Consider the following 27813-nt stretch of genomic DNA (forward strand, 5'->3'; position numbering starts at 1 on the left):
TGACTGGAGGGGGAGACCGTGTGGCCCCCTGCCTGCCCGTGTGTCCCAGGAGACAGGCACCCTTGCCTCAGAGAGCTCAGTGTCAGGAAGGGAGAAAAGATCCTGTCTTATAATAATGATACTGATTCAGTGCCTGCTATGTGCGCCATCCTGCCCTAAAAGGCAAGCATTCATGTAATCTTTGCAACAACCCCACAGTATGCTTGTAATGTAGATAGTGGAACTGAGTCCCCAGAAAGTTCACGCTGCTCACTGCAGATGATGTGGTCGATGGCAGGGCCAGGATTTGAAGGCAGCCTGTGCTCTTAATGACAGTGCATCGAAGGGGCCTGAGACCGAGCGGAAACTGGCCCAGAAGCAGGTGTGAGAGGGAGGTCATGCTGTGGGAAGCCAGTGGGCTTCCTGGAGGAGGCAGCTGCTTAGTGGAACATCAGGGAACTTGGCAGGGCCTGGCATCAGCTTCAGCTCAGAACACGGGATGGAGGTCAGACAAAGCCCCGGCTGGAGTCCTGAGGACTCTCTCTGCTGCTGTCCCCTCCTGGTACGCCCACCCCACCCTGAGGTGCATGCTGAGGCAGGCAGCTGGGTGAGGCAGAGCGGCCCAATGCCCTTCATGCAGCTCTTCCACAACCACTGTAAGCGCTTTATGTACCTACACTCATTTAATCCTCACAACAACCTTTCGGGGCTCCGAGTACTCCAAGAATACCTCATCTAGTACTCCGATGACCCTCCCCTCTTACAGAGGAGGAAACTGAGGCCCAGAGATGCTAAATGACTTTTCCAAGCTCTCACAGTGAGTGAATAGCAGACCCATGAATCGGCCCAGGAGTCTGGTTCAGATTTAGCGTGTGTCATTTCTGCACCAGGCTTCCTCCAGTGCGTGGGCACGTGTGTGTTCCTGTGCATGGGGGTGTGGGCATGGAGACGGGAGTGATCTGGGCCTCTGCTGGCTGGACCACCCCAAGGGAGGGCAGTGAACTCTTTGCCTTCTCCCTGGAAATGAAATCTTATGATTCTACCTCACACTGTTGCAAGTGGCTGTGTGAGCTTGACTGAACTTCTAGACCTCTCTGTGCCTCTGGACATCATGTAGGAGGGGGGATATAGCCAGGTGATGGGGGTGTTGGGAGGATTTCAAATTCCCAAAAGTGGTTTCTGTTAACTTTTTCCACCCACCTGACTTGTCTTCCCTGATTCCCTCAATACACACAGGTTCCCAGCTCCCCAAAGGTTTGGGACTGGCTGGCTGGCTGGCCCTCTAGACCCCAGGGAGCCAGGCGCAGGACAGGGCCCATCACTCAGCTCTAAGCCACCACCAGCTCTGCCTGCTGCTTGCGGCTCCATCCATCACCTTTAATTTTATTTGAGCAGGAAATAGGTCCTGGTGGTGCCCATTTATGAGTGAACATGGTTTTATTGCTTTCTCCATGAAGATAACAGCCACTGCACAGGCCCCCTGCCAGCTTCCACCCCCCGCTCCCCGCCTCACTCCCTTTTTTGACCAAGCTAGCTCGCTCCTTTTTTTGACACTTGGGATCACAGACTCTGCCTCCCTCTCCCCTCTCTCTGAGTCAGGGACCCATAGACATACCCACCCTGGGTTCCTGTAGCATGATTGCTGTCTCTGGCCTGTCCTGGCTGTCCCCTTGGCAGAAGCTGGCACCAGGGGCTTCCCTCACCCCCTCCCAGGGCATGGGGGAGGAGGAAGGGGACAGTTCTGAAACTTTCTTGGGCTAATCAAGGGAGTGCCCTAACTGAAAACGTCACAGAGTGGGAATTAGGAGTGTGAAGAAGAAAGAGGGACAGGTCTTGGTCAATGTCCTGGGAGAAAATGCACTCAGCTGGGAATCTCAAAAGAACCTGATGGAGGGACCACTTCAGAGGTTGGTCTGGATTAACCTGGTGGCTCAGCGGTAAACAATCTGCCTGTAATGCAGGAGACACAGGTTCAATCCCTGGATCGGAAAGATCCCCTGGCGGAGGGCATGGCAATCCACTCCAGTATTCTTGCCTAGGACAGAGGAGCCTGGCAGGTTACAGTTCATGGTGTTGCAGAGTCAGGCACAACTTAGCAGTTAAACAACAATACCTACATTGGTACATAAAGCACCAAGGACTATAAGAGTAGGAAGCTTTAGTATCCCTAGGTCCCAGTGGGGCAGGAACAGGGCTGTGGTGCCCTCATGACAGCTGGAGGTCATGGTGATGGAGAGGCCACCAATAGGACAGGGCCGTGGTCGCAGAGGGGCAAAAACCACTGCCAGAACCTCAGAATCAAGGCAAAAAGGGAGCAAGGGAGAAATACCCCAGCCTGTCTTTCCAACTGTACTACCTCCTGCCCATGCATCCCATTAGCTAAACCCAGCAGAGGGCCGGGAGCTCAAGTGATACTGTCCACAGGGGTCAGCCTCCTGGGGCGCAGGGCAGGGCAGAGGAATGAATGGCTCGAGAAAGAATTAAATTCGAAACACTTACCCAGGGCAGGTCTGTGTTAAGAGCTGGGGATGTCAGTGAGACCTTAGACGTGTGTGAGTGTGTGGGCTTTGGGGAAAAGGGGTGACTTTCCCACGGGGCTTGAAGAGGTTGCTCGGGAGCCTGGGAAGTGGTGTCAAGGGAGGTCAGAGCCACCTCTTCTGCCTGGGATGTCGCATTAGGAAGGCTTCCAGAGGGAGATGTCATTGGGACCAGGCCTTAAAAACAGGTGGATGGAGATGGAGGAGGGGCAGGAGGGCCCTCCAGAGAGGAGGATGTCCAGGCACCAGCTTGGAGACAGGGCCGGGCCTCAGAACTGCACAGCATCCCAGGGGTGCCATCTGAGTCCTTGAACACTGACCCCTCTAATTCAGAACTGGGGATTACGGGGAGGGTGGGGGCAGGTGAGTCAGGGAAGGAAGGGCTTCAGAGGAGATGCCTGTGTCCACAAGATTTTCTCTCTGCAAACCAAGAGGCTGGAGTGGTGTCCAAGAGCCTGCTGCCACCTGAGGACCCTCCAGCAACCTCGCTTCCCGGCCAACAGCTGAGCTGCTCGTTGCAAATTATTCCAGTCTCATTAGCTGCACCCTTTCCTGATCCCTACCTGTTTGTGAGCTTGGTTCTAATTATAGGAGAGTCATAAAATGCTTTAAAAATAGCCTATAACTCACAATTCTTGGTAACTCTGACAGGTGCCTCCCTGGAGGAGCTTTCACAGCAGGCTGGGGTTGCAGAAGGAAGCCGAGGCCCCCTGCTGGTCCTGGAGGGATTTCAGCTGCGGCAGGGTCCTAAGTTCCAGCCCAGCCCCAGGGAAGGGCGCTCTTTTGAGGAATTGGGGCTGGGGTGGGGGTGGACGGGATTGGGCAGGAGCAGGGCTTTCACTGTGACTGTGTTCTGAAGGTCAGCCAGGCACCCAGGTGGCACTAGTGGTAAAGAATCCACCTGTCAATGCAGGAAATGCAAGAGACCTGGGTTTGACCCTGGGTCAGGAAGATCCCCTGGAGAAGGAAATGGCAACCCACTCTTGTATTTTTGCCCGGAAAGTTCCACGGACAGAGGAGCCTGGCGGGCTATAGTCCACGGGGTTGCAAAGAGTTGGACATGACTGAGCGCACGCACACACACACACACACACACACACACACACACACACACACACACACACACACAGAGGTACCAGGCAGTTCACATGCTTTCACTTCTAGTCTTCACACCCCCGACCTGGGAAGTTATCATGGTTTCCATTTTACAGATGAGGAAACTGAGACCCAGGGAGGTCTGCCCCAGGTCCCATAGCTGGTTGAGGGCAGAACCAGGATTTGAGCTTGAGGTCTTCCTCTAGTCCTTGATGTGAGACACAGCCCCTCACCCAGAGTCCAAGCCAGCGCCTTTAGTTCCAGCCCTGGCTTTGACCCTCATTCCTGCACTCCGGGGAGGTCCTGTGACTGCCCTCTTTGAATCTCGGCATCCTGGCCTGGGAGATGGGGGCCCAGGAGTCCGTGCTGGCCACCGCTGTTGCCAGGGTGCAGGAGCTAATGGATTCATGAGCGCCTCTCCACAGCCCTGAGTGCCTGCGTCCACGTGGAAGGGCGGTTGTTAGCTTGATTACCGACGCCGCTGCAGTTTCCGGGAGGGGAAGTGTTTAATTGGGGGTTTTATTTCCAGCACCAGGGTCTGACTTAATGAAATATTCCCTAGGCCTCCTGGCTCATGGCCGGCTGCCTCCTGGTGTTGACAAGACCAGAGCCAAGCTTCTGGTTATAATATACCAGTAGCTCCTGGGCCAGATAAGGCTGGCCTGATAAGCTGGGCTGGGCCCTGACCCACCCCATCTCCAGCCAAGATGGACGCCTGGGGACCACAGCCGGGCCAGGAACAGTCCTGGCTTTTAATATTTGCTGCTAATGAAGGGTAATTGACAGACGTATTTGCATAGGCTTACTGAGCTTTGCAGGGATGCAGCGATCCCTTGACACTGTGCCAGTAACACACACATCTGTGCACATACCACCTCCCCACTACCTCCCCATCCTCCCAGCTCGCCCTGAGAAGAGAGCCCAGGAATGGCAGGGTGCAGGGGGCCTACGCTGCCAAGACAACCTGCTGGGAAGATGCTGAATGTTGGTGAATCCTGGCCCAGAGGAAGGGTGGCGAAATGGCACATGGCCATGGTGGACTGTTAGCAGAGAGTTCGGGTGCTGACTTATGGCCTTTTGGCCTCTAGGGGCAGAGGGCTGGGGGCTGTGATCCTGATTCTGCCACTCCCTGGCTGGATGATCTTGGTCAAGTCACTCGGCCTCTTAGAGGCTCTGTTTCTCCATCTGTAAAATGGGAGTCTTGGCGCCTAACCTTGTAAGGTGGCTGTGATGTCCACAGGTGTCAGACATACAGCAGGTGCTCAAAACCTGTTTCTGTGAGAGTGCAGCCTGCAGAGAGGGCTTGAGAGAGGAAGGGAAGCATCCATTTGTGTGCCTCCTGGCTGCCAGACCCTGTGCCCCTGTGGCGAGTTGAGTGTTATTAGGGTCACACTGCTGCGGGCTGCATCCTGGGTCAGTGGCACTTCCCTGGTTTGGGCTCTGTTGCTGGGTCCTCTCCCTTCCCTGGCCCCTCTGCCTCCTCACTGCTCCCCACTTCCTCCCATCTAAACGGGCTTCCAGAAAAGGCTCTGACACCAGTCTCACACCCCGTGGAATCAGCCCAGATCTTCATCACTGCTCTGGGGTCATTACCCCTGAAGACTGGTGTTGCTGTTATATGAGATGACTCAACCCCTGGGGAAGAATTCTAGGCACTCACACAGCAGATCAAAGAGATGTCTGGGGGCTCGTCCAGTCGCTTAAAATCAGACCTGGTGCCTCCCCTTCTCTGCCGTTGTCCTTTTTTGATTTTGTTCATCCTTGTGTCGGGGGCTTCTCCTGCTGAGGGAAATCTCACCATTAGATTTTTCAGGCTTTTGTTTCTAGAAGCAAAAAGAGACTTCCCCAGGGAAGTCTCTTAAAATGCAGGTTCTTCTAGAAGCTGTGATGCCAAAAGCTGACTTAGCCCCACGGTATTAGCAGATAACTTCTGTCTCCTGAATTGGGACCCTGCTCAAGGTCTCTGAAGAGCAGTGGGAGAAAGCAGAGAGTGAGCTGCAAGCTGGGGACTGGCTCAGGGGACCAGGGTCCCACTGACAGGCCCTGAAGGTGCCTGCCCACGTAGGCGGAGGGTTGCCCCAGCCCTTAAAACAAAGATGTCAGGCATTTGACAGCAGTGGGTGGGTTGACGGTTTGTGAACTAGGAAATGCAGCCCCGGCCTCGATGGCACATCCCTCCTGGGCCCTGGCAGGTGGACCTGGGCTGGTGCCGCTGCTGAAAGACATGCGTGTTAATGAGCCCCCTCTGCAGACCTGTCCTTGCTGCTCCCTCTCCACCTGGAAACTTCTGAGCAGCTGCTGCCAGGCAGGGCCTCCCTCCCTCCCTCACACTGAGCCTTCTTCCCACACCTGGGGAATCTGGTCTTTAAAATCTTTTTTCCTTTAGAATTAAAAACTATATATGTATTTATTTATCTTTGGCTGCGTTGAGTCCTAGTTGCAGCACATGGACTCAGTAGTTGTGGTCCAGGGGCTTAGCTGCTCCCTCTTCCTGGACCAGGGGTCGAACCCGTGTCCCCTGCATTGGTAGGCGGATTCTTAACCGCTGGACCACCAGGGAAGTCCCTAGCATTTTTTAAGTCTTTTAAAACTCGTCCTGGTCCCCAGTCCCCTCCTTGACCCCCCTCCCCCTGCCCTGGTGCTAAATCTCTCCCCACTTTTGTCCCTGGTCTCCTGGCCCTGGGGTCAGACTTACGTTTCCTCCCAGACACAAGTAAGCCCCTCTCACTGTGACCTCACTGCAAACTTGGGGCCACCAGTCACCACGCTCCCTGGATGGTGGACAGTGAGGCCCAGCAGGGCAGTTGCCCCAGCACCCGATGCCCAGGCAGGGTGTGAGGGCCACAGGGACACCCTGTCCCCAATTCTGCTGGGCCTGTGTGTGACCTCTCTTCTTCTCATTGATGTTCTTCCTTTCTAAGCACTTCTTCTTTCTGTGAGTCTTGATTCTCTGAAGTCAGGCACTGTGCTTCCTTCCTCCCTCAGACAGGGAGCTCCTGGTGGACAGGGGCTGGATGCCTCCCCACTCATACTGGGAGGTCTCCGAGGACAGCCTCCATCTCCAGCTACTTGGAGTTACTTGAAGGGAGGAGCCAGTCTTCCCCCTCTTTGAACCGAGGGTCTCTAAGCATCTCTAGGGTCTCTAAGGTCTCTATGGGTCTCTAAGCCAATCTCTGTCATTGCCTATGTATTCCTTCTAAATCAGGTGATCTTTGACAATAGGACTGGGTCTCCTCCATCAGATTAGAACTTCCTGAGGACAGGGCTGTGTCTCCCCTCAGACTGGGGCTCCCAGAGGGCAGGGCTGTGTCTCTTTCTTTCTTTTGGGAGCTCTGTGCCCCCTTTATAGCTGAGGTCTACTTTGCCCAAGGAGGTGGCCCTGAGTTCCAAGAATCAGAAATTGCAGGGGTGGCTGTGGGTCTGCCAGGGCCACTACTCTTCAGCACCAAACCTTGTCTGAGTGAGATTTGAGGCAGAAACCATGGAAATGGTGTGTTCAGTCGCTCAGTCATGTCCGACTCTTTGCAACCCCGTGGATGCAGCCCGCCAGGCCTCCCTGTCCATCACCAACTCCAGGAGTTTACTCAAACTTCTGTCCATTGAGTTGGTGATGCCATCCAACCATCTCATCCTCTGTCATCCTCTTCTCCTCCCACCTTCAGTCTTTCCCAATATCAGGGTCTTTTCCAATGAGTCAGTTCTTCGCATCAGGTGGCCAAAGTATTGGAGTTTCAGCTTCAGTATCAGTCCTTCCAGTGAATATTCAGGACTGATTTCCTTTGGGATAGACTGGTTGGATCTCCTTGCAGTCCAAGGGACTCTCTAGAATCTTCTCCAGTACCACAGTTCGAAAGCATCAATTCTTTGGTGCTCAGCTTTCTTTATAGTCCAACTCTCACATCCATACATGACCACTGGAAAAACCATAGCTTTGACTAAATGGACCTTTGTTGGCAAAGTAATGTCTCTGCATTTTAATAAGCTGTCTAGGTTGGTCATAACTTTTCTTCCAAGAAGCTAGTGTCTTTTAATTTCATGGCTGCAGTCACCACTTGCAGTGATTTTGGAGCCCAAAAAAACAAAGTCAGCCACTGTTTCCCCATCTATTTGCCATGAAGTGATGGGACCGGATGCTATGATCTTAGTTTTCTGAATGTTGAGCTTTAAGCCAACTTTTTCACTCTCCTCTTTCACTTTCATCGAGAGGCTCTTTAGTTATTCGCTTTCTGCCATAAGGGTGGTGTCATCTGCATATCTGAGGTTATTGATATTTCTCCTGGCAATCTTGATTCCAGCTTGTGCTTCATCCAGTCCAGCGTTTCTCGTGATGTACTCTGCATATAAGTTAAATAAGCAGGGTGACAATATATAGCTTTGACATACTCCTTTTCCTATTTGGAACCAGTCTGTTGTTCCATGCCCAGTTCTAACTGTTGCTTCTTGACCTGCATACAGATTTCTCAGGAGGCAGGTCAGGTGGTCTGTTATTCCCATCTCTCAAAGAATTTTCCACAGTTTATTGTGATCCAGACAGTCAAAGTCTTTGGCATAGTCAACAAAGCAGAAGTAGATATTTTTCTGGAACTCTCTTGCTTTATTGATGATCCAACAGATGTTGACAATTTGATCTCTGGTTCCTCTGCCTTGGAAATGGTGTGGCCTTATCTCAAAAGTGTGGGTTCGTCAAACTGCATTCCAGGGTGGCTAAGAGGAAAGGCTGAGGCGGGGCCTGGGCAGGTCCCCTTTGTGACCTTTCCTGTTCCTGGGTGAAACGGACACGTGGCAGGAGAGGAAGACCCGAGCGTGTGTGTGTGTGTGTGTGTGTGTGTGTGTGTGTGTGTGTGTGTGTAGAGGGGTCACAGGGCCGAACCCCGGGTGGGGAGGGCGCAAGGCAGGTGGCCGTGGGCCGAGGCTCACCCCGTGCCTCCGCCCCAGTGCTGCAGGGTCACGTCTACCGGTTCTGCACCGCGGACGGCCTGTGGCTGCACAAGGACAACTCAAGCCTGCCCTGGAGGGACCTGTCCGAGTGTGAGGATTCCAAGCGAGGGGACCGCGTGAGTTGAGGAGGTGGGGAGGGGGCAGCAGGGGGCCAACTTCATGGGAGTAGGGACCCGGGCCATCTCCGGGTAGGTCTGTCTCCACCTGCCCATCCCCCTGCCTCTGGGGCTTTGCTCACCACGCCTTCTGGACACAGGTGGTGTGTGTTCACTTCTCTGGCCTCAGAACAAGGTCCTAGAAATCCGGGGATTGTCACCATAGGTGATTCCCTTCCTCAGTTCCGGGACCCCAGTGGGGCTGAGTCTCCCCTGTTCCCCGGGGCAGCAGGCTGTGGGAGAGGAGGGTCGTGGGCGCCCCTGTACACCATGTCCCCATGTGTACACAGAGCTCCCCGGAGCGGCAGCTCCTGTCTCTTTACGTCATCTACACGGTGGGCTACGCGCTCTCCTTCTCCGCGCTGGTCGTCGCCTCGGCCATCCTCCTGGGCTTCAGGTAAGGGGGCTGCTTCCACCTGACCCGTTGCTCTGTCCTATATGGGGGTGGGGGCACCAAACTGAAGTGACAGCCTAGCAGAGTCCTCCTCCTAAGAGATGTCCGTAGACTGTGAGGCTGAAAACAGCCCACAGCACTGTACTTAGGCAAATCTACCATGTACACGTGTGCATGTAATGCTGCAAAAAAGGAAAAGCAAACAAATGCACACATGCCACACGCCTTCACGGCGGATGATGGGAGGAGAGGAGGTCCTCTCCCGTGAGCCTATGTCTCAAAGGATCGGGAGTTCAGTATGATTTTAGGAGACCTCAGGGGGTTAGCAATTCTTCTCTCTTTGGGGTTTGTCAGCTCCCTTGGAAAATTTCCTCCCCAAGTCTACCCATTCCTTTCAGAGTACCAGGCCCTTCCCACGCCCTGTGCACTAATGGCCAATGGCCAGGAGGGCCAGGTTCATGGGCAGGAGGGATTCCGAGGGCTGGGAACTCAGGACAGCAGCCAGCAGGAGCAGGAGAGGTGACATTCCTCCTGCTTCCCCATGGCTTCTGGCAGTCAGGGCTGGGCACACAGTCAGTGCTCCATAAATACATTCACCCAAGAATATTCTCCCCTTTTATTAGGAAACATTTAGAGATCTGAAAATACAGTGTCTGGGACTATAATCACCTGTGCACACACACCCCGAAGCCCAGGAACTAGAGCCCAATGGCAAGGTTAAGTTTCTCAGGATCACCCTTCCTTCCCACCAGAGGGAACTCCTCTGGGGCTGCTTATAATTCTGATGCCTCTCTCTATCTTTTATTGCATTTCTAAGTATCTATAAAACCATATAGCATGGGTCTTGCATGTCTTTAATGGCCTGTTGGGCATACTTTTCAGCAGTGTTATTTTTGGCCTGATGTTGTATTTTTTTGAGGTTCAATCACAAATGATACAGGTGGTTCTGTTTCATTCATTTGAGCCATCACTCCATTGTATGATATATTGCAGTTTATTTGTTGTCCTTTTACTGGACATTTGAGGCTTTTCTCTCTTTTTTCTTAGTTATAAACATTGCTAAGATGGACATGCTTACCCATGACCCCTTGTACACTGCTCCAGGGGCACATGCCTCTGAGTAGAAGTGCCTGGTCTGAATACGACGTGCTGTTGGAAATGTATTAGGTGTTGTGAAATTGTTTTCCAAAGTGGTCAGGCCCATTTGCCCTCTTACTGATAATATATGAAAGTTCCCTTGGCTTAACATCCTCACCAATGTTTCCTACTTTCAGACTTAATTGTTGCTAATCTGAAGTGTGTGAAGTATCTCATTATGATTTTAATTTGCATATCACTGATTCCTAGAGAGATCTAGCAGACTTTTTATGTTTCATTCTGTGAATTGTTTGTTCATATCCTTGGCTTACTTTTGTATTGTCTGATTTGGCTTTTTCTTTTGATTTTAGGCATTCCTTATATATTCTGGATAGTAATCCAGGATATATCCTCTCAGCCTGTGGTTTACTTTTTCACTTACTGTATGGTGCCTTAATAATTTTAATGGGATGGAATATACCAATGTATCTGATTCTATTGATAAACAAAAGTGTTAATTTTAACAGAATGAAATATATCAATGTATCTGATTCTGTTGATAAACACAATTTATCAGTAAGTGTTATCAATTAATAAAAATTCATTTTCCCAATTGATAAAAAAACTTATCAAATTTTTTTCCCCCAAAGGCCAGATTTGTTTATGGTCTTAAGAAATCTTTTCTTATCCTAGCATCATAAGTTTTACACGTCCCTTATGGCTCTTTGGTGAACCTGTAATTCATTTTTGTCTATAGTGAAAGTAAGAGGTTTAATTTCATTTTTCCACATATGCATATAGTTAATTGCATCAGGACCACTTATGGGTAGCCCCCTTTCTGCCCCTGGTTTCTGCTGTGCGGCAAGCCTTATACACCTGGGTGGGTCTCTGTCATCTGGATTGTTTTCCATTGGTCTACTTGCCTGTCCCTTTGTTGATAACCACAGTGCCTTAACTACTTAGATTCATCAGAAAATCTTGATTTTCTTACAGTTGGAGCCCCTACATAGTGGTTCCTTAGGAGTGTCTGTACTATTCTTGCGGAGAAGGCAATGGCACCCCACTCCAGTACTCTTGCCTGGAGAATCCCATGGACGGAGGATCCTGGTAGGCTGCAGTCCGTGGGTTCGCTAAGAGTCGGACACGACTGAGCGACTTCACTTTCACTTTTCACTTTCATGCATTGGAGAAGGCAATGGCAACCCACTCCAGTGTTCTTGCCTGGAGAATCCCAGGGACAGGGGAGCCTGGTGGGCTGCCATCTATGGGGTCGCACAGAGTCGGACACGACTGAAGCGACTTAGCAGCAGCAGCAGCAGCAGTACTATTCTTGGCCCTTGGCTCTTCTTTTTTAAAAAAATTAATTAATTTATTTTTACCACACTGCATACCATGTGGGATCTTAGTTTCCCTAACCAGGGGTTGAATGCGCATCCCCTGCATTTGAACCATAGAGTCTTAATCACTGGACTGTCAGGAAAGTCCCCTTGGCTCTTCTTTATAAGGTTTTTTTTTTAACTTTTCATTTTATATTGGAGTATAATTGATTAACAGAATTTATTTACAAAAGAGAAAGAGGCTCACAGACTTAGAGAACTTATGGTTACCAGGGAGCTGGGGAGGGATAGTTAGGGAGTTTGGGATTGATACACGCTGCTATATTTCAAATGGATAACTGGGACTTCCCTGGTGGTCCAGTGGTTAAGACTCCATTCTTCTAAGGCAGGGGGCCCTGGTTTGATCCCTGGTTGAGGGATTAAGGTCCTACATACTGCACATCATGGCCAGAAAAATAAAAATTAAACAAAATGGATATCCAACAAGGACATGGAACTCTGTTCAAATATTCTATAACAACCTAATTGGGAAAAGAATTTGAAAAAGAATAGATACATGAAGTGTATAGCTGAATCACTTTGTTCTTCTTTATAAGTTTTTTAAAACTTCCATCAAAAGAAAAACCAACACTGTTGGAATTTTTATTAGAGTGAATTGAATTTATTGGTTAATGTGAAGAGAATCAACACTTTCAAGGTAGTGTCTCTATCCATGAATCTGGTGGCTCTTCCCTTAATCTGAGTCTTCTTTAATTATTTTAAGCAAGCTTTACCTGTATTCTCCATAGAAATTGTGCCATCTTCTGTTAGACTTATTTCCAGGTACTAATTAAAAATAATGCAAATGAATTTTTAAATTTACTTTTTAATTGTTTACTCCTGATGTACATAAACATACATATTAGCAACCGTATTGAATGAACTCTGATTAGCTCTAGTACTTTGTGTGTTGATTCTCTTGGATTTCCTGTGAAGATCATCTATAAACAGTGACAATTTTGTGTCTTTATTTCCATTTCTTATCCATTTTTCCCCTTGCCTTCTTACAGGGGCCAGGATTTGTAGTACAAAGTTGAATAGATGTGATATAAGTAGATCTTACACCTAGATAAGCCTTATTTTGTTCCTGATGTAAAGGGAATCTTTTTAAAATTTCTCAGTTAAGAATGAAGTTGGCTCCTTGTTTGGCTGGACAGCCCTTATTGGGTAAAGAAATGTCCTCATATTTTCAGTTTGTTTTTACATGAAAGGATATTGAAGTTGTATCCAGTACTTTTTGAATTCCTGCTGTGTGCTTAGCCCCAGTCTGTCACTGTAAGGCAGCCTGGAGGCATGTTAGACATAGGCTGTCATCGGGAAGCCAAGCAAGTCCCCAGTGGGGAAAGTGGTCTTCACACAGATCACTTGGTTACACGTGATTTTGTAGAAGGGAAGATGATGCAGAGAAAAGGATAGAATGTAGATGGGGGTGGGGTGGCAGTCACCACACAGCTGAAGGTTTCATGGACAGGCGGGACATGAAAGCCAAAGGATTTTCAAGATTATGGGAAACAAGGGCATCTTGGAAGAAGAAAGACAGGAGCATAGTCCCAGGGACAGACAGTTGCCTGAGACCAGGGCTCATGGAGCAGAATTGTCGGTCATTGTGCCAGGGAAGGCCTTGCTTTCTCCCGCAGACACCTGCACTGTACCCGGAATTACATCCATCTGAACCTCTTTGCCTCCTTCATCCTCCGAGCACTGTCCGTCTTCATCAAGGATGCGGTCCTCAAGTGGATGTACAGCACAGCCGCCCAGCAGCATCAGTGGGATGGGCTCCTCTCCTACCAGGTGTGTGGTGTGTCCAGGGAGGGCTCGGGGAGGGTGGATGGTCTGTGAAGGGCAGGCTTCCCTACCCCACCCAGGCCTGGCACAAAGGAAGGCAAGAACTGCCCCACCCTGGTCATCAGGAAGCCCTCAGTCTGATGGAGAGAGGCGGTCCACTCTGGGGAGCCCCCAGTCTGATGGGAGAGGCTGTCCCATCCCAGGGAACCCCAAGTCCCACCTGGTGGGAGAGGCAGTGGGGAGCTTCCAGTCTGAGGAGGGAGAGACTGCCCTGCCCATGGAGAGTACTGTCTGACTCCAGGGAGTGTTTTTTTGGAGACAGACCTGGGTTTGAATTCCAGTTCTACAACTTACTCGTTTGCAGGCATAAGTTATTTACATCTCTGAACTTCAGTTTTTTCACCCATAGGGGGATAATTAGTTTCATTCCTCCAGGATAGCGAGGACCCCATGAGCTCGATAGAGCAGGTCAAGGTCTTAGCGCTAGCCCGGGCGGGAAGGTGTCAGCTGTGTCATCCTGTGTTGGCTCTGGCAGGATAGCAGCTGGGGCGGGACCGGGAGGGGGGTCAAGAGCGGCAGGGGCGGAGCTGTTGTGCCCTGGGGACCCTTCCTCTGCCCCCAGGAGTCTCTGGGCTGTCGCCTGGTGTTCCTGCTCATGCAGTACTGCGTGGCGGCCAACTACTACTGGCTCCTGGTGGAGGGGGTGTACCTGTACACGCTGCTGGCCCTGTCCGTCTTCTCCGAGCAGCGCGCCTTCAGGCTCTACCTGAGCGTTGGCTGGGGTAAGGCCCGCTGCCGGTCATCTCACCCCTACCCCGACTGAGCGCCGCGGGTGGGAGACCCTGATCCCTCTTGGAGCTGCTGCCTTCAGGCTACCCAGGGGGCCAGCCCGGTACTCAGAACACACGGCTGGGCCAAGGGGTGGGGCCCCCTTGGAGAACCCTGTCCTGGGCACAGGACTCACTGCTGATGGGACTGTCAAGGCATTGTCCAGCCTCCCTGCCTTTGCGTGACTCTCCCCCCTTAAAGGAAGCAGAGGCCTTCGCCTCTCTGGCCAAATGCACGACACACACCACTGGCCGTCATGGTACCAGTCTCAGAGATCCCGGCCCCTAAGACCCTTGGGGGACAGAGCCCCACACCCAGTCCTGGACACCCCAGCCCTGAGGGAAGTGGACAGTCCTGGGTCTCAGGGTGGGGGTCCCTGGGTATGGGGCCGAGGGGCATGGCTCTGTCACACAATGATGAAGAAGAGGAGAGCTTCGAGGAGAGCTGAGTGAGGGGGTGGGAGAGGGTCAGCCAGAAGCCAGCTGAGCAAAGGGTGGACCCCGGAAGTGCCTGGAGCCCAGCTGGAAATGTTCTGGCCAAAAAAGTTTGCCGAGAACCACTGTGTCTTTTTTTTTTGCTGGAACATTTCTGGTTGTGCTTCTGCCTCTCTCCACATGGGATTCCATTGAGAATGGCGTGGGGGTGGGGCAGGGGCTGAGGCACCCATCCTGGAAGCACCCCCACCAGCCTCCACCCCCGACCTCCACCCTCTACCCCAGAAACAAATGCAACAGCACTTCCTCTGGAGGGGCCCACGGGCACCCACCTGGGATGGAGCCAGGAGCGGGCAGTCTCTGGGCCTCTCACCGTAATGGGACCCACTCTGTTTCCATTTCCATGCCCCCCCCCTTAAATCCCCCCCTTTCCCATACCGGCTGTTTCCCCTGAGGCCCTGCCAGGCTGAGCCTGGTCCCACCCGCCTCCTTGGGAAGTGCCCTGGGTTCCTGGCCCCTGGGTCTGGGCTCTGTCTGGTCCCCTCAGCTGCCCTGCCCCCATCCTCACACTCCACCCCTTGTTGATGATGCTCTTTGGCTACTTCGTTCCATAGGCCCTGCTGCAGAAGAGCATCTGGGAAGGGGCTTTCATGTGATCAGTGTCCTGAGGGCAAGGCAGTAGAGAGCAGGCTCTGGGCCCAGGCCTCCTGACTCCCAGGCCCTGGGCCCCGTTGCCTGTCACACCAGGCTTTCTTTAGCCCCTGAGGGCCCGGCCGAGCAAGCTCGGGTCCCCACAGTGGGCAGGTGGGCCTGCCTCAGGGCACAGCTCTTCCCTCCTACGCCTTCTCCCCTCTTCCCCCAGGGCCCAGCCCTTCCCTGCCTGGCCTCCTCCCCTCCCAGGCCTCTTCATCCTGCAGGGACATCAGACTGGCAGTGGGCAAAGCTGAAGAGCTCTGCAGCCAACTGGAGGGGTGGGTGGAGTTAGGCCATGAAGGGGAGCTCCGGGAAGGTGGTCCTCAGGGTGGGGGACTGTGTCTGTCCATTCTGGGAAATAGCATCAGTGCTGGAGTGCTGTCACCATGGTGACTTGAGGGCGGAAGCGATGGAAGGAACAGTGTGATGTGTGCAGAGGCGCATGGGTGGTGGGTGGAGACGTTGGGGGGCTGGGACACACAGTGTTCCTGAGGTCTCTGACTGGGCAGTGAGGGAGGGGGTTCCAGTCTTTTACCATCACCTCATGCCCCAGCTTGGGACCCAGGGTCTGAGGGAGCAGAAGGGCAGGACCCTAGGGGACCCCCTCTTCCTACTCAGATCATCCTTTTCTTGAGGAATTGGGATGGGGAGAGAAGAGGAGCAAAGACAGGACAGACAGACGAGTCACTGAGAGCCCAGAGCTCTTCTGTGATGCTAGGAGGCTCTTGGCCCAAGTGGGATGCTTGGGAAACACCTTCTAGCTTCATATGCAAATGCAGGAATTAAAATTAGGACTCTGATACAGCAGGGGAATCCCCAAAAGGCATGTCAGCCTCTGCTGTTGTCCATGGGTAGCTGAACACTCCCATAACCCAGCAGGGGGAGGCCTCTCAGGGGGGAGGCATGTGACACACGAGGAAATCATCACTTCTCAGAGCCAGTCTGTGTGTCTTCATTCAAGCCTTTTTCTCCAGCCTGTCTTGTTGATTTTCTAAATGGGAGAAAGATGAAGCCAGCAGGGAGTGTGTAATGTTTGCAAGCGGCAGAGCTGTGCCTGCATTTTTTTTAAGACTTCGTTAAAGAGATGCTGATGCATGAATAAAGTTCACCAGATCTGGTTTTTAACGTGAGTGAGCTCCCCTGTCCTGGGGTGGGGTCTCAGAAAAAGGTCAGTAGGGGACTAGGGATGTCGAAGACAGGTTTGCAGATGTGTGTGTGGCTCAGGGTATTGACCTCTTCTTGCCTGCACAGCTTCCCTTATCTCACTGATACACTGACTCTTTCATTCATTCATTCCATTCTTACTGGACATCTTCTATGTGACAGGCTCTGTGCTATGTGCTGGAGCCTTGGGAAACCATCTGCCTCTTGTCCAGTCTAGCGAAGGCCTATTACTAAAGCAACATGGATGCTGGGAGGTTGGGGTTATATAAAAATAAATAGCTAAGGAGAAGGGTATCTGATGACCATGCTGGTCAGCCATAAGCCACGCTGCTTCCTCCATCCTTGACCATCTGCACAGTCAAGTACAGTTGCTCTGGGAGCGCAAGCTGCTCGGTAGCTGCTGTTGAGTGGACATCCATGTGTTGAGGATGTGGGTGATGGCAGCAGGAAAGGTGATGAAGTGGGTTCTGCCCTGGAAATGTGCTTCCTGAAGCCACACATGCATACACATGGACTCCCCACTACCACCTCACACTCATCCTGTCCACGCACCTTAAGATGTACACTCTTATTCTTGTCGGACACCCACATCTCCACCCCTGAGAGGCACCAATAGAGACAGGCTTGGACAGGGTTGGTGCTGAAAGCCATTAGGCGATGGGATTGCAGTCTGTGTTCTAGTCCCACCTGTGGCCTCTTTAGCTGCTCATGCAGCTCCTCGACTGTCACATGAGGATGGACCATCCAATTAAAAAAATTTTTTTTGACTGTGCTGGGTCTTCATTGCTGCAGACAAGCTTTCTCTAGTTGAGGCAAGCAGGGTCTACTCTAGTTGTGGTGCACAGGCTTCTTACTGTGGTGTCTTCTCTTGTTGCAGAGCACAGGCTCTAGGGTGTGCGGGCTCAGTAGTTGTGGCCCACGGGCTTAGTTGCTCCGCAGCATGTGGAATCTTCCCAGACTGGGGATCAAACCCGTGTCCCCTACATTGGCAGGCAGATTCTTAATCACTGGACCAACAGCCAAGTCTGACAATCCAATTGTAACTTAGCAAACATATACTGAACTCCAGAGGGAGATGGTCACTGAGGCCCTGCAGATGAATTAGGTTCTGTCTTTAAGGAACGAGAAGCCAGTGTATTAGTTACCTATGACTGTGTAACAAATGACCTCTCACTTAGATATTTAAAACAACTGTATCTCGCAGTTTCTATGGTCAGAATTCTGGGTTCAACTGAGTTGCCCTCCTCGGGCTTAGGATCTCCAAGAGAGGTGTCGTGGAGCTGTTGGCCAGGGTAGCTATCACCTCAAGGCTTAATGGATTGGAGGATCCACTTCCAAGCTCACTCTCTAGGTTGTTGGCAGGAAGCTCGGGTCTTTGCTATCTGTTGGCTGGAGGCCTCCATTCCTCACCACACTGGGCTCTCTGAGTGCCCACATGACCCAGCAGCTGGTGTCTCCCAGGGCAAGTGACCAGATTAAGAGAGAAAGAGCCCAAGACCTGCCTTTTATAATCTTGAAGACCTTTTCTAGCCTAATCTCAGAAATGACATGCCATCACTTCTGCTGTATGTTGGTCACACAGACCAATCTGGATCCAGTGTGGACCACACCCAGGTGTGAATACCAGGGGTGGGGTGATTGGGGGTCATCCTAGAGGCCGTCTGCCACACTGTTCCGCCTCATCCATGTGGGCAGCATTGTGGTAGCTGCCAGAGCATGGTCAGTTGGGCTCTCTGTGTCAAGGACAGGGCTCCTGTCTCTGCTCCAGGCTTCCACCCAGCCAGGGGCAGCTGCGTGGGGACTGGGGCTGGTACCTGGAGGGGCTTTCAGTGCTACAGGAGTTGACTGAAATGGGTGTGTGGGCCCAGGCAGGGGTGGGTGGCATCAAAGAGTTGGCCCCTGGCCCACGGGAAGGGGTAGACTGTGAAGACAGTCATGGGCCCCATGTGGTGGGGACCGCTCTCTAGGGAGGAGTGTGGGGAGTTGGGAAGGGTGGCTCTTGTTGCTGCTTCTCTGAAGCACCCACGCCAGCCTAGTTCCGTACCTGTTAGAAAACATGGCCAGGGGTCAGGCAAGGAGCAGGGCTGGAGGTGGGAGAGCCCGGATGGGGGCCTTCAGGTGTGTCTGGCAGTGGCTCTGGCCTGCCAGCCCCTCTGCCCTCTCTCTCCCCCTCTATCCTCTTAGGTGTCCCCCTGCTGTTTGTCATCCCCTGGGGCATCGTCAAGTACCTCTATGAGGACGAGGGGTGAGTGTCTTGCTCTGAGGGGGTGAGGGGTGTGCTGAGGTCACCATCCTCAAACCCCATGGGATTCCTTGGCTCCTGGGATGTGCGGTTACTGCCTCTTGGGAGGGTAAACTGAGGCACCAGGAGCTAAATTTATGAATTTATTCTGTAATCTCCCACCCTCCCCCTCCCCGGATTTTATGATGACAAGAGTGCTGGTCTGTGGGCATAGGTGATGTCCCCCTACAGGTTTTCCTGTAACAACTGTGAGTGAAATGTTCATATTATTTGTGTGTGATGCTGAGGACACATGTGACTGTGATTGTAGGTACATGAAGGGGCTGTGCGTATCTCTGTGTTTAGGACTCTGTGTGTGTGTGTGTGTGTGTGTGTGAGTGTGTGTGTCCTGGGGCTGGTTGTTGGGTGACCGGTGGCCGTGTTTGTGTGGCTGTGTGTGCGTGTGTGTCACTTTGCACGCCCTTGTGTATGGGGCTGCCCGGCGCCTGCACTGGGAGCTGGAGGCTTGTGTGCCCGAGCCGGAGCCTGTGTGTCTCTCTCTGCTCCAGCTGTTGGACCAGGAACTCCAACATGAATTACTGGCTCATAATCCGGCTGCCCATTCTCTTCGCCATTGGGGTGAGTGATGCTGTGGGCAGGCGGTGGGAGCTGTGGTGGGCCCGGGCGCTCAGGGAGGATGGGGTCGCCAGGGCGTCTTGAGGGGGCCTCCAGTCGCCCTCCCCTCTGCCCTGCAGGTGAACTTTCTCATCTTTGTCCGGGTCATCTGCCTTGTGGTGTCCAAACTGAAGGCCAACCTCATGTGCAAGACAGATGCCAAGTGCAGGTGATGTAACGGAGCCGCCCTTGTCGGGCACCCTGAGCCCTTTCTTGGGGCAGAGACGGAGGTCCTGGGGTGCGGAGCTTGGATCCCTAGGAGAACTTTCTTCCTCCACCCAGGCCTGGCTGAGCCCCCAGGTCTTGTCTCACCCCTGTACCTGGGCAGCCCCTGGGCTTCTGGGGTCTCCACCTCTACTTCCTCCCCTCCAGGCAGCCCGTCCCAGGGTATTTGGTGGGGGAGGGTTCTGTGACCCAGATGACGGGCCTTGGTGGGCGCCGGGAGCACAGAACGGAGAGCAGAGGCCACGAGAGAGGTCCAGAATGATGTCCCTGCCCCACCCCACCCAGGCTCGCCAAGTCCACGCTGACACTCATCCCCCTGCTGGGGACGCATGAGGTCATCTTCGCCTTCGTGATGGACGAGCACGCCCGGGGAGTGCTGCGCTTCGTCAAGCTGTTCACGGAGCTCTCCTTCACCTCCTTCCAGGTGACCTGGGGGCCCCACTCCAGAATTCCCAGGGTGGGGGCGGGGCGAGACCAGCCTGCACCACCGAGGGGCAGCCGGGGCCTGGGCTGAAAGTGGCCCTTCCCCGGGGATGTGGTTGGAGCAGAGCCAGAGTCCCAGGTACCCTGACACCTAGGCCAGTCTCCTCTGTGAGCGCGCTGGATAAGAAGCCTTCCTGGATGTTACCTTGGGCACCCAGCCTGGCAGAGCAGCTGCCATCCCCTGGGCTGCTCGCTGGTGGCAGGTGCTTTGCAGACATTGTGCAGTTCATCCTCCCAGAATCCCAGGCTGTGTGCAGGAGTCTCCCATTTTACAGAGGAGGAAACTGAGGCTCAGCAATGTTAAAACGAGATTTCCCAGTCACGTAGTTTCCAAAGCTGAGAACTGAGCCTCTCCACTAGTATTAGGTGTTGTTGGGGGTGGGGAGTTGAATATCAACAGTGGTGAGAGACTGGCCCAACCCCTCAGATGTCTGTGTGGGCCCACGTGTGTGCACTTATGCACATGTACACACACACACACACACAAATAGATCACAGGTCTGGAGCACTGGGGCTCCTGAGTGAACGAATAGGGCCAAGCAGGGAAAATTCCATGTGATAAGTGTACTTTCTTGGGTCGGGCCTCTTCCAGGAGAGGTTAGTTGAAGATATTCTGCAGTTTCTGATCAACGGGCCTTCTCATTCCTCCGGAAACAAAAGGAGAAGGAACCCACTACCCCCATTCCTGGGCCTGCCTTGGCTGCCCAGCCTCAGGAGGGAGATGCTGAGGCTGGAGCCCCAGGGAGCTTCAGACAGGCCTGCCTGCAGGGCGCCTCCCTCCCCTTCCTCCTGCTGACACGACTCTTGTTTGCAGGGGCTAATGGTGGCCATCCTGTACTGCTTTGTCAACAATGAGGTGAGGCCCGTGGAGGGACGTGGACCCCCGGTGGGGCTGCTACACTGACTGTCCTGGAGTTGTCCGGTGGGGTTGCTCAGGCTTCTTAGCTGAAATCGCTACTCACCCCACTGAGGCACCGGAGCTCAGGAGGTGTCTTGTCCCTGTGTTGTTCCCTGGGCATGGTTTTCTCCATCACCCTCTCTCTCTCTTCCCCCACCCAACATACACACACACACACACACACACACACACACACACACACGTGTGTGGATAGGATGCCCTAACCATACATGAGCTTGGAAAAGACACAGCCTCATGTGAAGGGGCTCCTGATGCTGGGGGTGGGAGTGGGGAAGGTGGGGTGTGAATGTCAGTGGGGGTGCAGAAATATAAGAAACTGGCCCTCACTCCTCAGATGTCTTATGTGGGCCTAGGCGTGTGCACTTATGCACATGTGCACACACAAATAGATCACAGATCTCGAGCATTGAGGCGCTGAGTGAACGAACAGGGCTGGGCAGGGAAAATTCCATGTGATGTAAAGAGTGGTGACTGTTACAAGTCACATGCTTGGGGCTTTAAAAACCACCCTCTCATCTGCTTGACTCTTCCTCCCCCCAAAAAGTTTTCCTGCTGAAATTCTGGTTTTGAGACCCTAATCTCTCTCACGTGAGAACATTGAAGATCAGAGAGAGTCAGAGACACACTCCAGGTCTGGCCTGGAAATAGTGCAGAGTTGGGATTGGGATAAATTCTTCCTGGAGGGAGAAAGCACCTTCAATAGGTACAGGCCGGAGCCCCGCCCACCACGGGAAAGGGGCGTGCTCCTCCGGTGACTTCCTGGTGGCTGGGGTGGGAGCAGGGGGGTCTTGCTGCCCAGATCCCCACTGACCTCCCCCCTCAGGCTGGTGCTGTGGGGTCCAAGAGACCCTGCTCGGAGGGCCCAGAGCACCTGCCTTGCCCAGGTGCACCGCCTGGTTCCTTTCAACCATCCACAGATGTCTCAGGTCCGCTCCTCCGGACACACAGACACACATGTCCCCAAGCACTTCTGCTTCCTGGGCTGAGCCCTCTGTCCATAAGAGCTGTTCTCCAGACCCAGGGTTGCCATAGCAACACCGGATATGTGTGAGCCTGGCATTGGGCCTGCGTGGCCGCCAAGGCCTGCCCCAGCTGCCAGTGGGCAGGGCGTGGGCCCAGGGGAGGAGGCCCGGGGGTGGCTTTGCTGTGGCTCTGGTGACTCAGGAGCCCGAGTGCTGGTCCCGGTTCTGCTCCTGCCCAGCTGTGTGGCCCCCCAACTCATCCCAAACCCCAGAGCCTGGCATGGTGTCCGGCCCAGGGACCTGGGAGGCAGGGATGAGGGTCACCTGAGGGTGAGGAAGCATGCTGGTGGGAGTGCCAGGACAGGAGTCCAGGGTGTGTGTTGTCGTCTTTGTTGTTTGATTATGAGAGCTCAGTAAAAGAAGGAACCCGGTGTTTGGTGCTCGTTTAGTCATTTATTCGTTTGGCTCATTGAGAGAACATGTATGGAGTACCTGCTCTATGCCAGGCACTGTGCGAGGTTTGAGAGGAGGATGTGGTCCCAGCTCTCGTGGGGTACCTACCGAGATGGGGGAGACATGGCCAGAAACAAGCGTGGCCTAAATAGTCCAAGTGGCAGGAGACTGAGGGTTAGGAGACCGGCTTTACAGTCAGCCCAGATGTAGGGTCAGATCCTGGCTGAGACTGGGAGAAATACTTAAATCTCTGCACCTCAGTTTCCTTTCCTTTGTGAGAGTGAGGGTTTTTGTTGCTCAGTCATGTCTGACTCTGGGCAACCTCATGGATTGTAGCCCGCCAGGCTCCTCTATCCATGGGCTTCTCCAGGCAAGAATACTGGAGTGGGTTGCCATGCCCTTCTCTAGGGGATCTTCCCAACCCAGGGATCAAACCCAGGGATCAAACCCAGGTCTCCTGCATTACAGGCAGATTCTTTACCGTCTGAGCCACCAGGGAAGCCCTTCCTTACCTTTAAGCAAGGACTAACAGGGGCTGCCTCACAGGTTTGCTGTGAAAGTTAACAATCTATGGTGAATGCTGGGGATATAGGAAGTACCCTGTAAATGATGGTTTCTAATGACAGTTATCACTGGGGTGGGGAGCACAGCAGAGGTTCAGGGAAAGGGCTGAGGGAGAGGGAGGCAGAGGGGGACACAGTCCCAGTCTGGTCCAATCCCTGTATCCATGAGGCCCTTCTAGTCCCTGAGCTGGCTTCCCAGGGATGTGCCTCAGTTGGCCATCTCTCATCTCATCTCCCCAGTGAAGGGCTGCGCCACAAGACTGGCCTTCCTGCGGATCCACAAGCAGAGGCCACTGCAGGACTCAGGCATCGTCACACCGGCTGTCAACACACGCATCACACTCACTCACCCGGGCAGTGAGCCGGCAAAGAGCCAGGGCCCGTGGGTGGTGTCTGCTCAGCCTCCCTCCCTTACCCCAGCCTGGGCTCAGAGATGCTGCCCGGGACCCGGGCACCGTCCTGGCAGGCAGGCTCTGGGCCATTCAGCTTCACCCAGTGCAGATAAAGTTCTTTTAAGGGATAGGCACGTGGCCACGCCAGGCACCTTGCTGGGCTTAGTGAGATGGATAGCAGCCCTGCAGGAAGAGAAGGGGGGTGTTTGCACAGGGGCCGGTGGGATGTTGGCAGTGAGCCAGATACCCACAGCTGCTGGCAGCTGGCCGCCCTGCTGGATGGAGCCCGAGAGGGCGGGCCTGGGACCCAGACACTCTGGTGTGGGGAGTTCCAGTGGCACATGTGGAGTGCATCAGAGAAGCTCTGGAAAGCAGACGTAGGGACACATTCGCTGGCTGAGCACTCTGGATGCCCTGGGCTGGCTGTGCCGCTTCCAGCAGCCTGTCTGGGGGACCAGAACCACATGAGCCAGCCGCAGCATCACCACAGCCCTCAAAGGACTGGGGCTCTGCAGTGTTACTTGGATTGCATCTTTCTGCTCTAACCACCTGGGCCCCAAGCTTCCGCTGTCTCGAGAAGGCTCTTGCTCATGGGGAGGGCTGAACCCAGCACGGCAGCGGTTCTGCTTGGCTGAACTCACCTGGGCTGCACCCTCTGTGGGTTGAGACCAGCTCCTGGCTGGAATTAGTTTAAGTCCAGGCTGAGAAGTCTCTGTCCGCAGCCTGCTCTTTCAGGCTGCTACTAGTCCTAGCCTCATTCTCCCCACCCCCTCTTCCCTTCCATCCTGGGGCCAGTATGAAAGCTCTCGGGGAGTTTAGAAGGGTCTGGTGCGGACACCGTGAGGGGCAGGGTGGGCTGCCCATCTTCTTAGTCATCCAAGAGGGCTCTGAAGGCAGATTCTCTCTTCTCCTTTTCTTCTCTCTCCATCTCCCTTCTCCCCACATCTCTCTGTCACTCCTCTTCCGCTAACTGATACTGTAATGAATTGTGAAAGGTACTTAGCTGAGTCACAAGAGTTTAGAGATGCAAGAGACCAATTAGATAATCAAAGCCCGTCTCCCTCCCGAGAAGAGGCAGAAAATAGGAGACGACAAGAAACAATTTTATGGGGATATTAATTTAGGTGCCCAAAGCCCTTGATTTGTATCTCTTAATATAATGAGGTGGATTTTTTTTCCCCTTCCCTCCTAATGTAATCATGGGGCCATTTCGTGGGCAGTTGGTTTGCCTGATGACCTCTGCTTCCCTCCTTTCCCTGCGGAAGGTCCAGATGGAGTTCCGGAAGAGCTGGGAGCGCTGGCGGCTGGAGCACCTGCATGTCCAGAGGGAGAACAGCATGAAGCCCTTCAAGTGTCCCACCAGCAGCCTGAGCTGCGGGCCCACAGCGGGCAGCAGCATGTACGCAGCCTCCTGCCAGACCTCCTGCAGCTGAGACTCGGGCATCTCCCTCCCTGTGGTCTCACTGCCAGCCTGGGTGGCCACCCCGGGTGGGAGAGACCCTCCCAGGGACTGGGGGGCGGGGGGAGCACCACAGGCACACAAGCTACTTCCCTGCGTTCCCATCCCGAGCCCATCAGACAGGCAGATGGGCAGTGCCTCCTGGGACCCGAGGACACATTTTATTCTGAGGAGAAGCAACCTGTTAATTTGATCACCCTGGCGGGTGGAGGGGAAAAAGCAATTGCTGCTAAAACGAGGAGGATTTCTTCTCGTTAAGCCACAAGGCCCCTGGGGTTCCCCCAGACAGAGCAGAACATCAGCCTCAGACTCAAACTCAAGGTCAATGGCTTATTAGTGGCCTTGTAAGAGGACATGGTTCTGCAAGAGGTGGATACGACCTCAGCTAAAACACAGAGCTTGGGTGATGCCAGCCGCCTCCGCCTGCCTCCGGTTGGCATCACCACCCACCCCCTGCCTCCTCTTAAAGGGACGCTGGGCACAGGCTTGTTTCCCCTCCTCTGACCCCTCATCCCACTGTCCACCCTCCAGCAGTGATTTCTAGAAATGGTTGTGGGGGTGGTGTTGAGAAGGAACATCGAGAAGGTGCCTCAAAGTTTCCCCTTTCCGGCCCCCACTTCTTCCTTGGGTGTTTGGGTTGCTTTGGCGCCTCCTCCCAGGGCAGGTTCACGGCGGAGGGGTCCAGCCCCGGGCGCGGGCTCTGACTCCTGTTCCAGAGATGCTCAAGAATCCTGTGGGGCCCCTCTCGGGGACTTTAGGAATGTTCGTGCTGGGAGTGTAGATTACTCTCTACTGTTGGGAACCCAGAGGCGCTGAGCCAGAGAGACTGCCTGCACCTCTCATGGAAATACTTTTTACCTGTGACCAGATTACCTGTCTAGCATGGGTGTTTGGGTGTGCCCTCTTAACTTTAGGGGATATGACCAAAAAGAGACTCTTCCGGGGACTCTACCAGTCCTCACCGTGACCAGGGAGGCGGGCTTCCCCTCCCTGTGATCACTTCCCTGTGAAGTTCCCCCAACATGGGAGCTTGTATATCCTTTGCTCATTTCTCTGTCTTTGCTGTGAATAGTTTCTGTCTGTGCAAATGTGCAATTCTGAATTTTCCCAACGGGTGGAAACAAGCAGTAAATCACAGTGGTAGTTTTGATGTTGTTTGGGGTTGTACCGTAGTTATTAATTTGACTCATCCATGCATTGAGCTATTTAATGTTCACCCTGCCTCCAGTCTCTTCCCGTAAATAATGAGCCTCAGGGAAGCTTAGATGGGCAAAACCTTTCAATCTAGCCATGGAGGAAAAGCAGACATGTAGCACCACTGCAGAGACCCAGACAGAAGGGGAACAGCCATGTCATGGAGGCTGGCAACTGAATTCATGGGTATAGAACTCAGAGCAGAAGAGAACTCTTGGGAGTTCACATCTTCTGGGAGGGCAGAGGGAGAGTCTTTGGATGAATTCCTAAGTGAATTGATCTTTCCCTCCTTTTTTTTTTTTGAGTGGCGGGAACCCTCCCCCAAACCCTTGTGCCAGACACACTCTCCTCTGCCCCTCAGAGAGGCACAGGATATGCAGGAAAAATAATAATGGGACATAAAACACATCAAGCAGAAAATCTCTCATACTTCAGCTTCAGTGGAGTGTCGTGTCTATGTTAATAGGGAAGTTGAACCTCAGGCTAAAGAAAGGATTTGTGCAGGCTGCCTCTTTGAGAAAATGTTGAGAGCTGGGGGTGGGGACATTCCTGCCTCCCCAGTCAGGGGGGCAGACAGCCCAATAGGCATTGGTTTTCTCTTTGGAGTGAGGGCTAGGGTGAGAAGAGTGCTGGTGGGTTTGATTGGGTGGGATCCAGCTCTGGTGCATGTGTTTCCATTTTGGAAAAACTGGAAGATTTTTGAGAATCATTAGTGAACTGCACAGCAACGAAGAGACAGATTAATATTATCTTCAAGAAACAAATTTTTGAGGGGAAGGATTGTGGGGAGAAAGTGTTTAGTTAGGCACTTGGGAAGGAAGCTCAGACAATTGGTTTTATGCGCTAAGTTCTTTTCCCACCAGGTACTGATTCCTAGTTGCAGAGTGCTCATCACACCCCCAGTTGCCCCAAGCCTTTTAACACCGAGCAACATTTTCCTTGTCAGATACATACCAGATGCTGAATTGAAGAAATACTTTCTTTGCTCTAAGACCCGCACTATTAATATTCATTTGAGTGGCAGTGCACTCTGTCCAAAGTTATTCCCAAACTAAATATAGCGCCCTGGCAGATCTGGGAACGATTGAATGCAATGTACTCAGAAATTCCTCTGGCTGTTTACATGCCTGGTGCCCGAAGTCTGGAGCTTGCCGAGAAAACTCTTGCTTGCCTCTGTCCTGGGGCAGGGTAAGGTGCTGTGTGTGTGAGCCCTGCAGCCAGGTCTGATGACTGTCATGAATGGAAGCCAAGTTCAGCACTCTGGCCAGCTCCCCCCACTGACCTTGTGAGGGGCTTAAACCATGTCAACTTATCTTTTTCATCCGAATCTTTGGAGCAGCTAAACCACAGAACTGAGACAAACCACTTACGTTGCAAGGTTGCCTTCCCTTTAGAGCAGCTTTCCTGGTTTGCAGGAGTGATTTGCAGTTGCCTCAATGCACTTTTATGCTGGAGAGTACAGAAGTGGAGTTCTCAGAGTCAGCAGGGAAAGATCTCGGACACCTCACTGCTCTGATCTGGAGAATTGAGGAGGGAAGCTCACAGAGGTGATCTGCCCAAGGTCACACTGCTAGATGGTGGCTGAACTGGGCGAGGACCCAGGCCAACTTCTGCCTCCCAGTCCAGTGAAGCCTCTGGAAGGGATAGATGAAAAATAGAAATGGCCATTCAGGACACTCTTAGTGAAAGTTGGCAGTGTGGTGTGGCGTTTCTGTTAAAGAGAAAACACAGCAGCAGAGAGAGACAAGTCAGTTGGCGCAGGTGCCATTTGGGTGATTTATGCCACCGAGAAGAGGGGAGGGTGTGCTCTGC

The 27813-nt window shown here is 53.1% G+C and overlaps 1 protein-coding gene across 1 annotated transcript in view; it reads left to right on the plus strand.

Moving 5' to 3' along the window:
- Positions 1-27378, plus strand: part of GLP1R (glucagon like peptide 1 receptor) — a 38365-nt gene extending 10987 nt beyond the window's left edge. The window contains exons 4-13 of the mRNA XM_061146618.1: positions 8547-8665; positions 8995-9101; positions 13189-13342; positions 13959-14118; positions 18640-18700; positions 19246-19315; positions 19432-19520; positions 19862-20000; positions 20874-20915; positions 24614-27378. Of these exons, the coding sequence (XP_061002601.1) occupies positions 8547-8665; positions 8995-9101; positions 13189-13342; positions 13959-14118; positions 18640-18700; positions 19246-19315; positions 19432-19520; positions 19862-20000; positions 20874-20915; positions 24614-24781 (1109 nt within the window). The 3' untranslated portion in view covers positions 24782-27378. The remainder of the gene's footprint in view (positions 1-8546; positions 8666-8994; positions 9102-13188; positions 13343-13958; positions 14119-18639; positions 18701-19245; positions 19316-19431; positions 19521-19861; positions 20001-20873; positions 20916-24613) is intronic.
- Positions 27379-27813: the final 435 nt, after the last annotated feature.

The sequence above is a fragment of the Dama dama genome, chromosome 7, assembly GCF_033118175.1.
Source record: "Dama dama isolate Ldn47 chromosome 7, ASM3311817v1, whole genome shotgun sequence".
Classification (NCBI taxonomy): domain Eukaryota; kingdom Metazoa; phylum Chordata; class Mammalia; order Artiodactyla; family Cervidae; genus Dama; species Dama dama.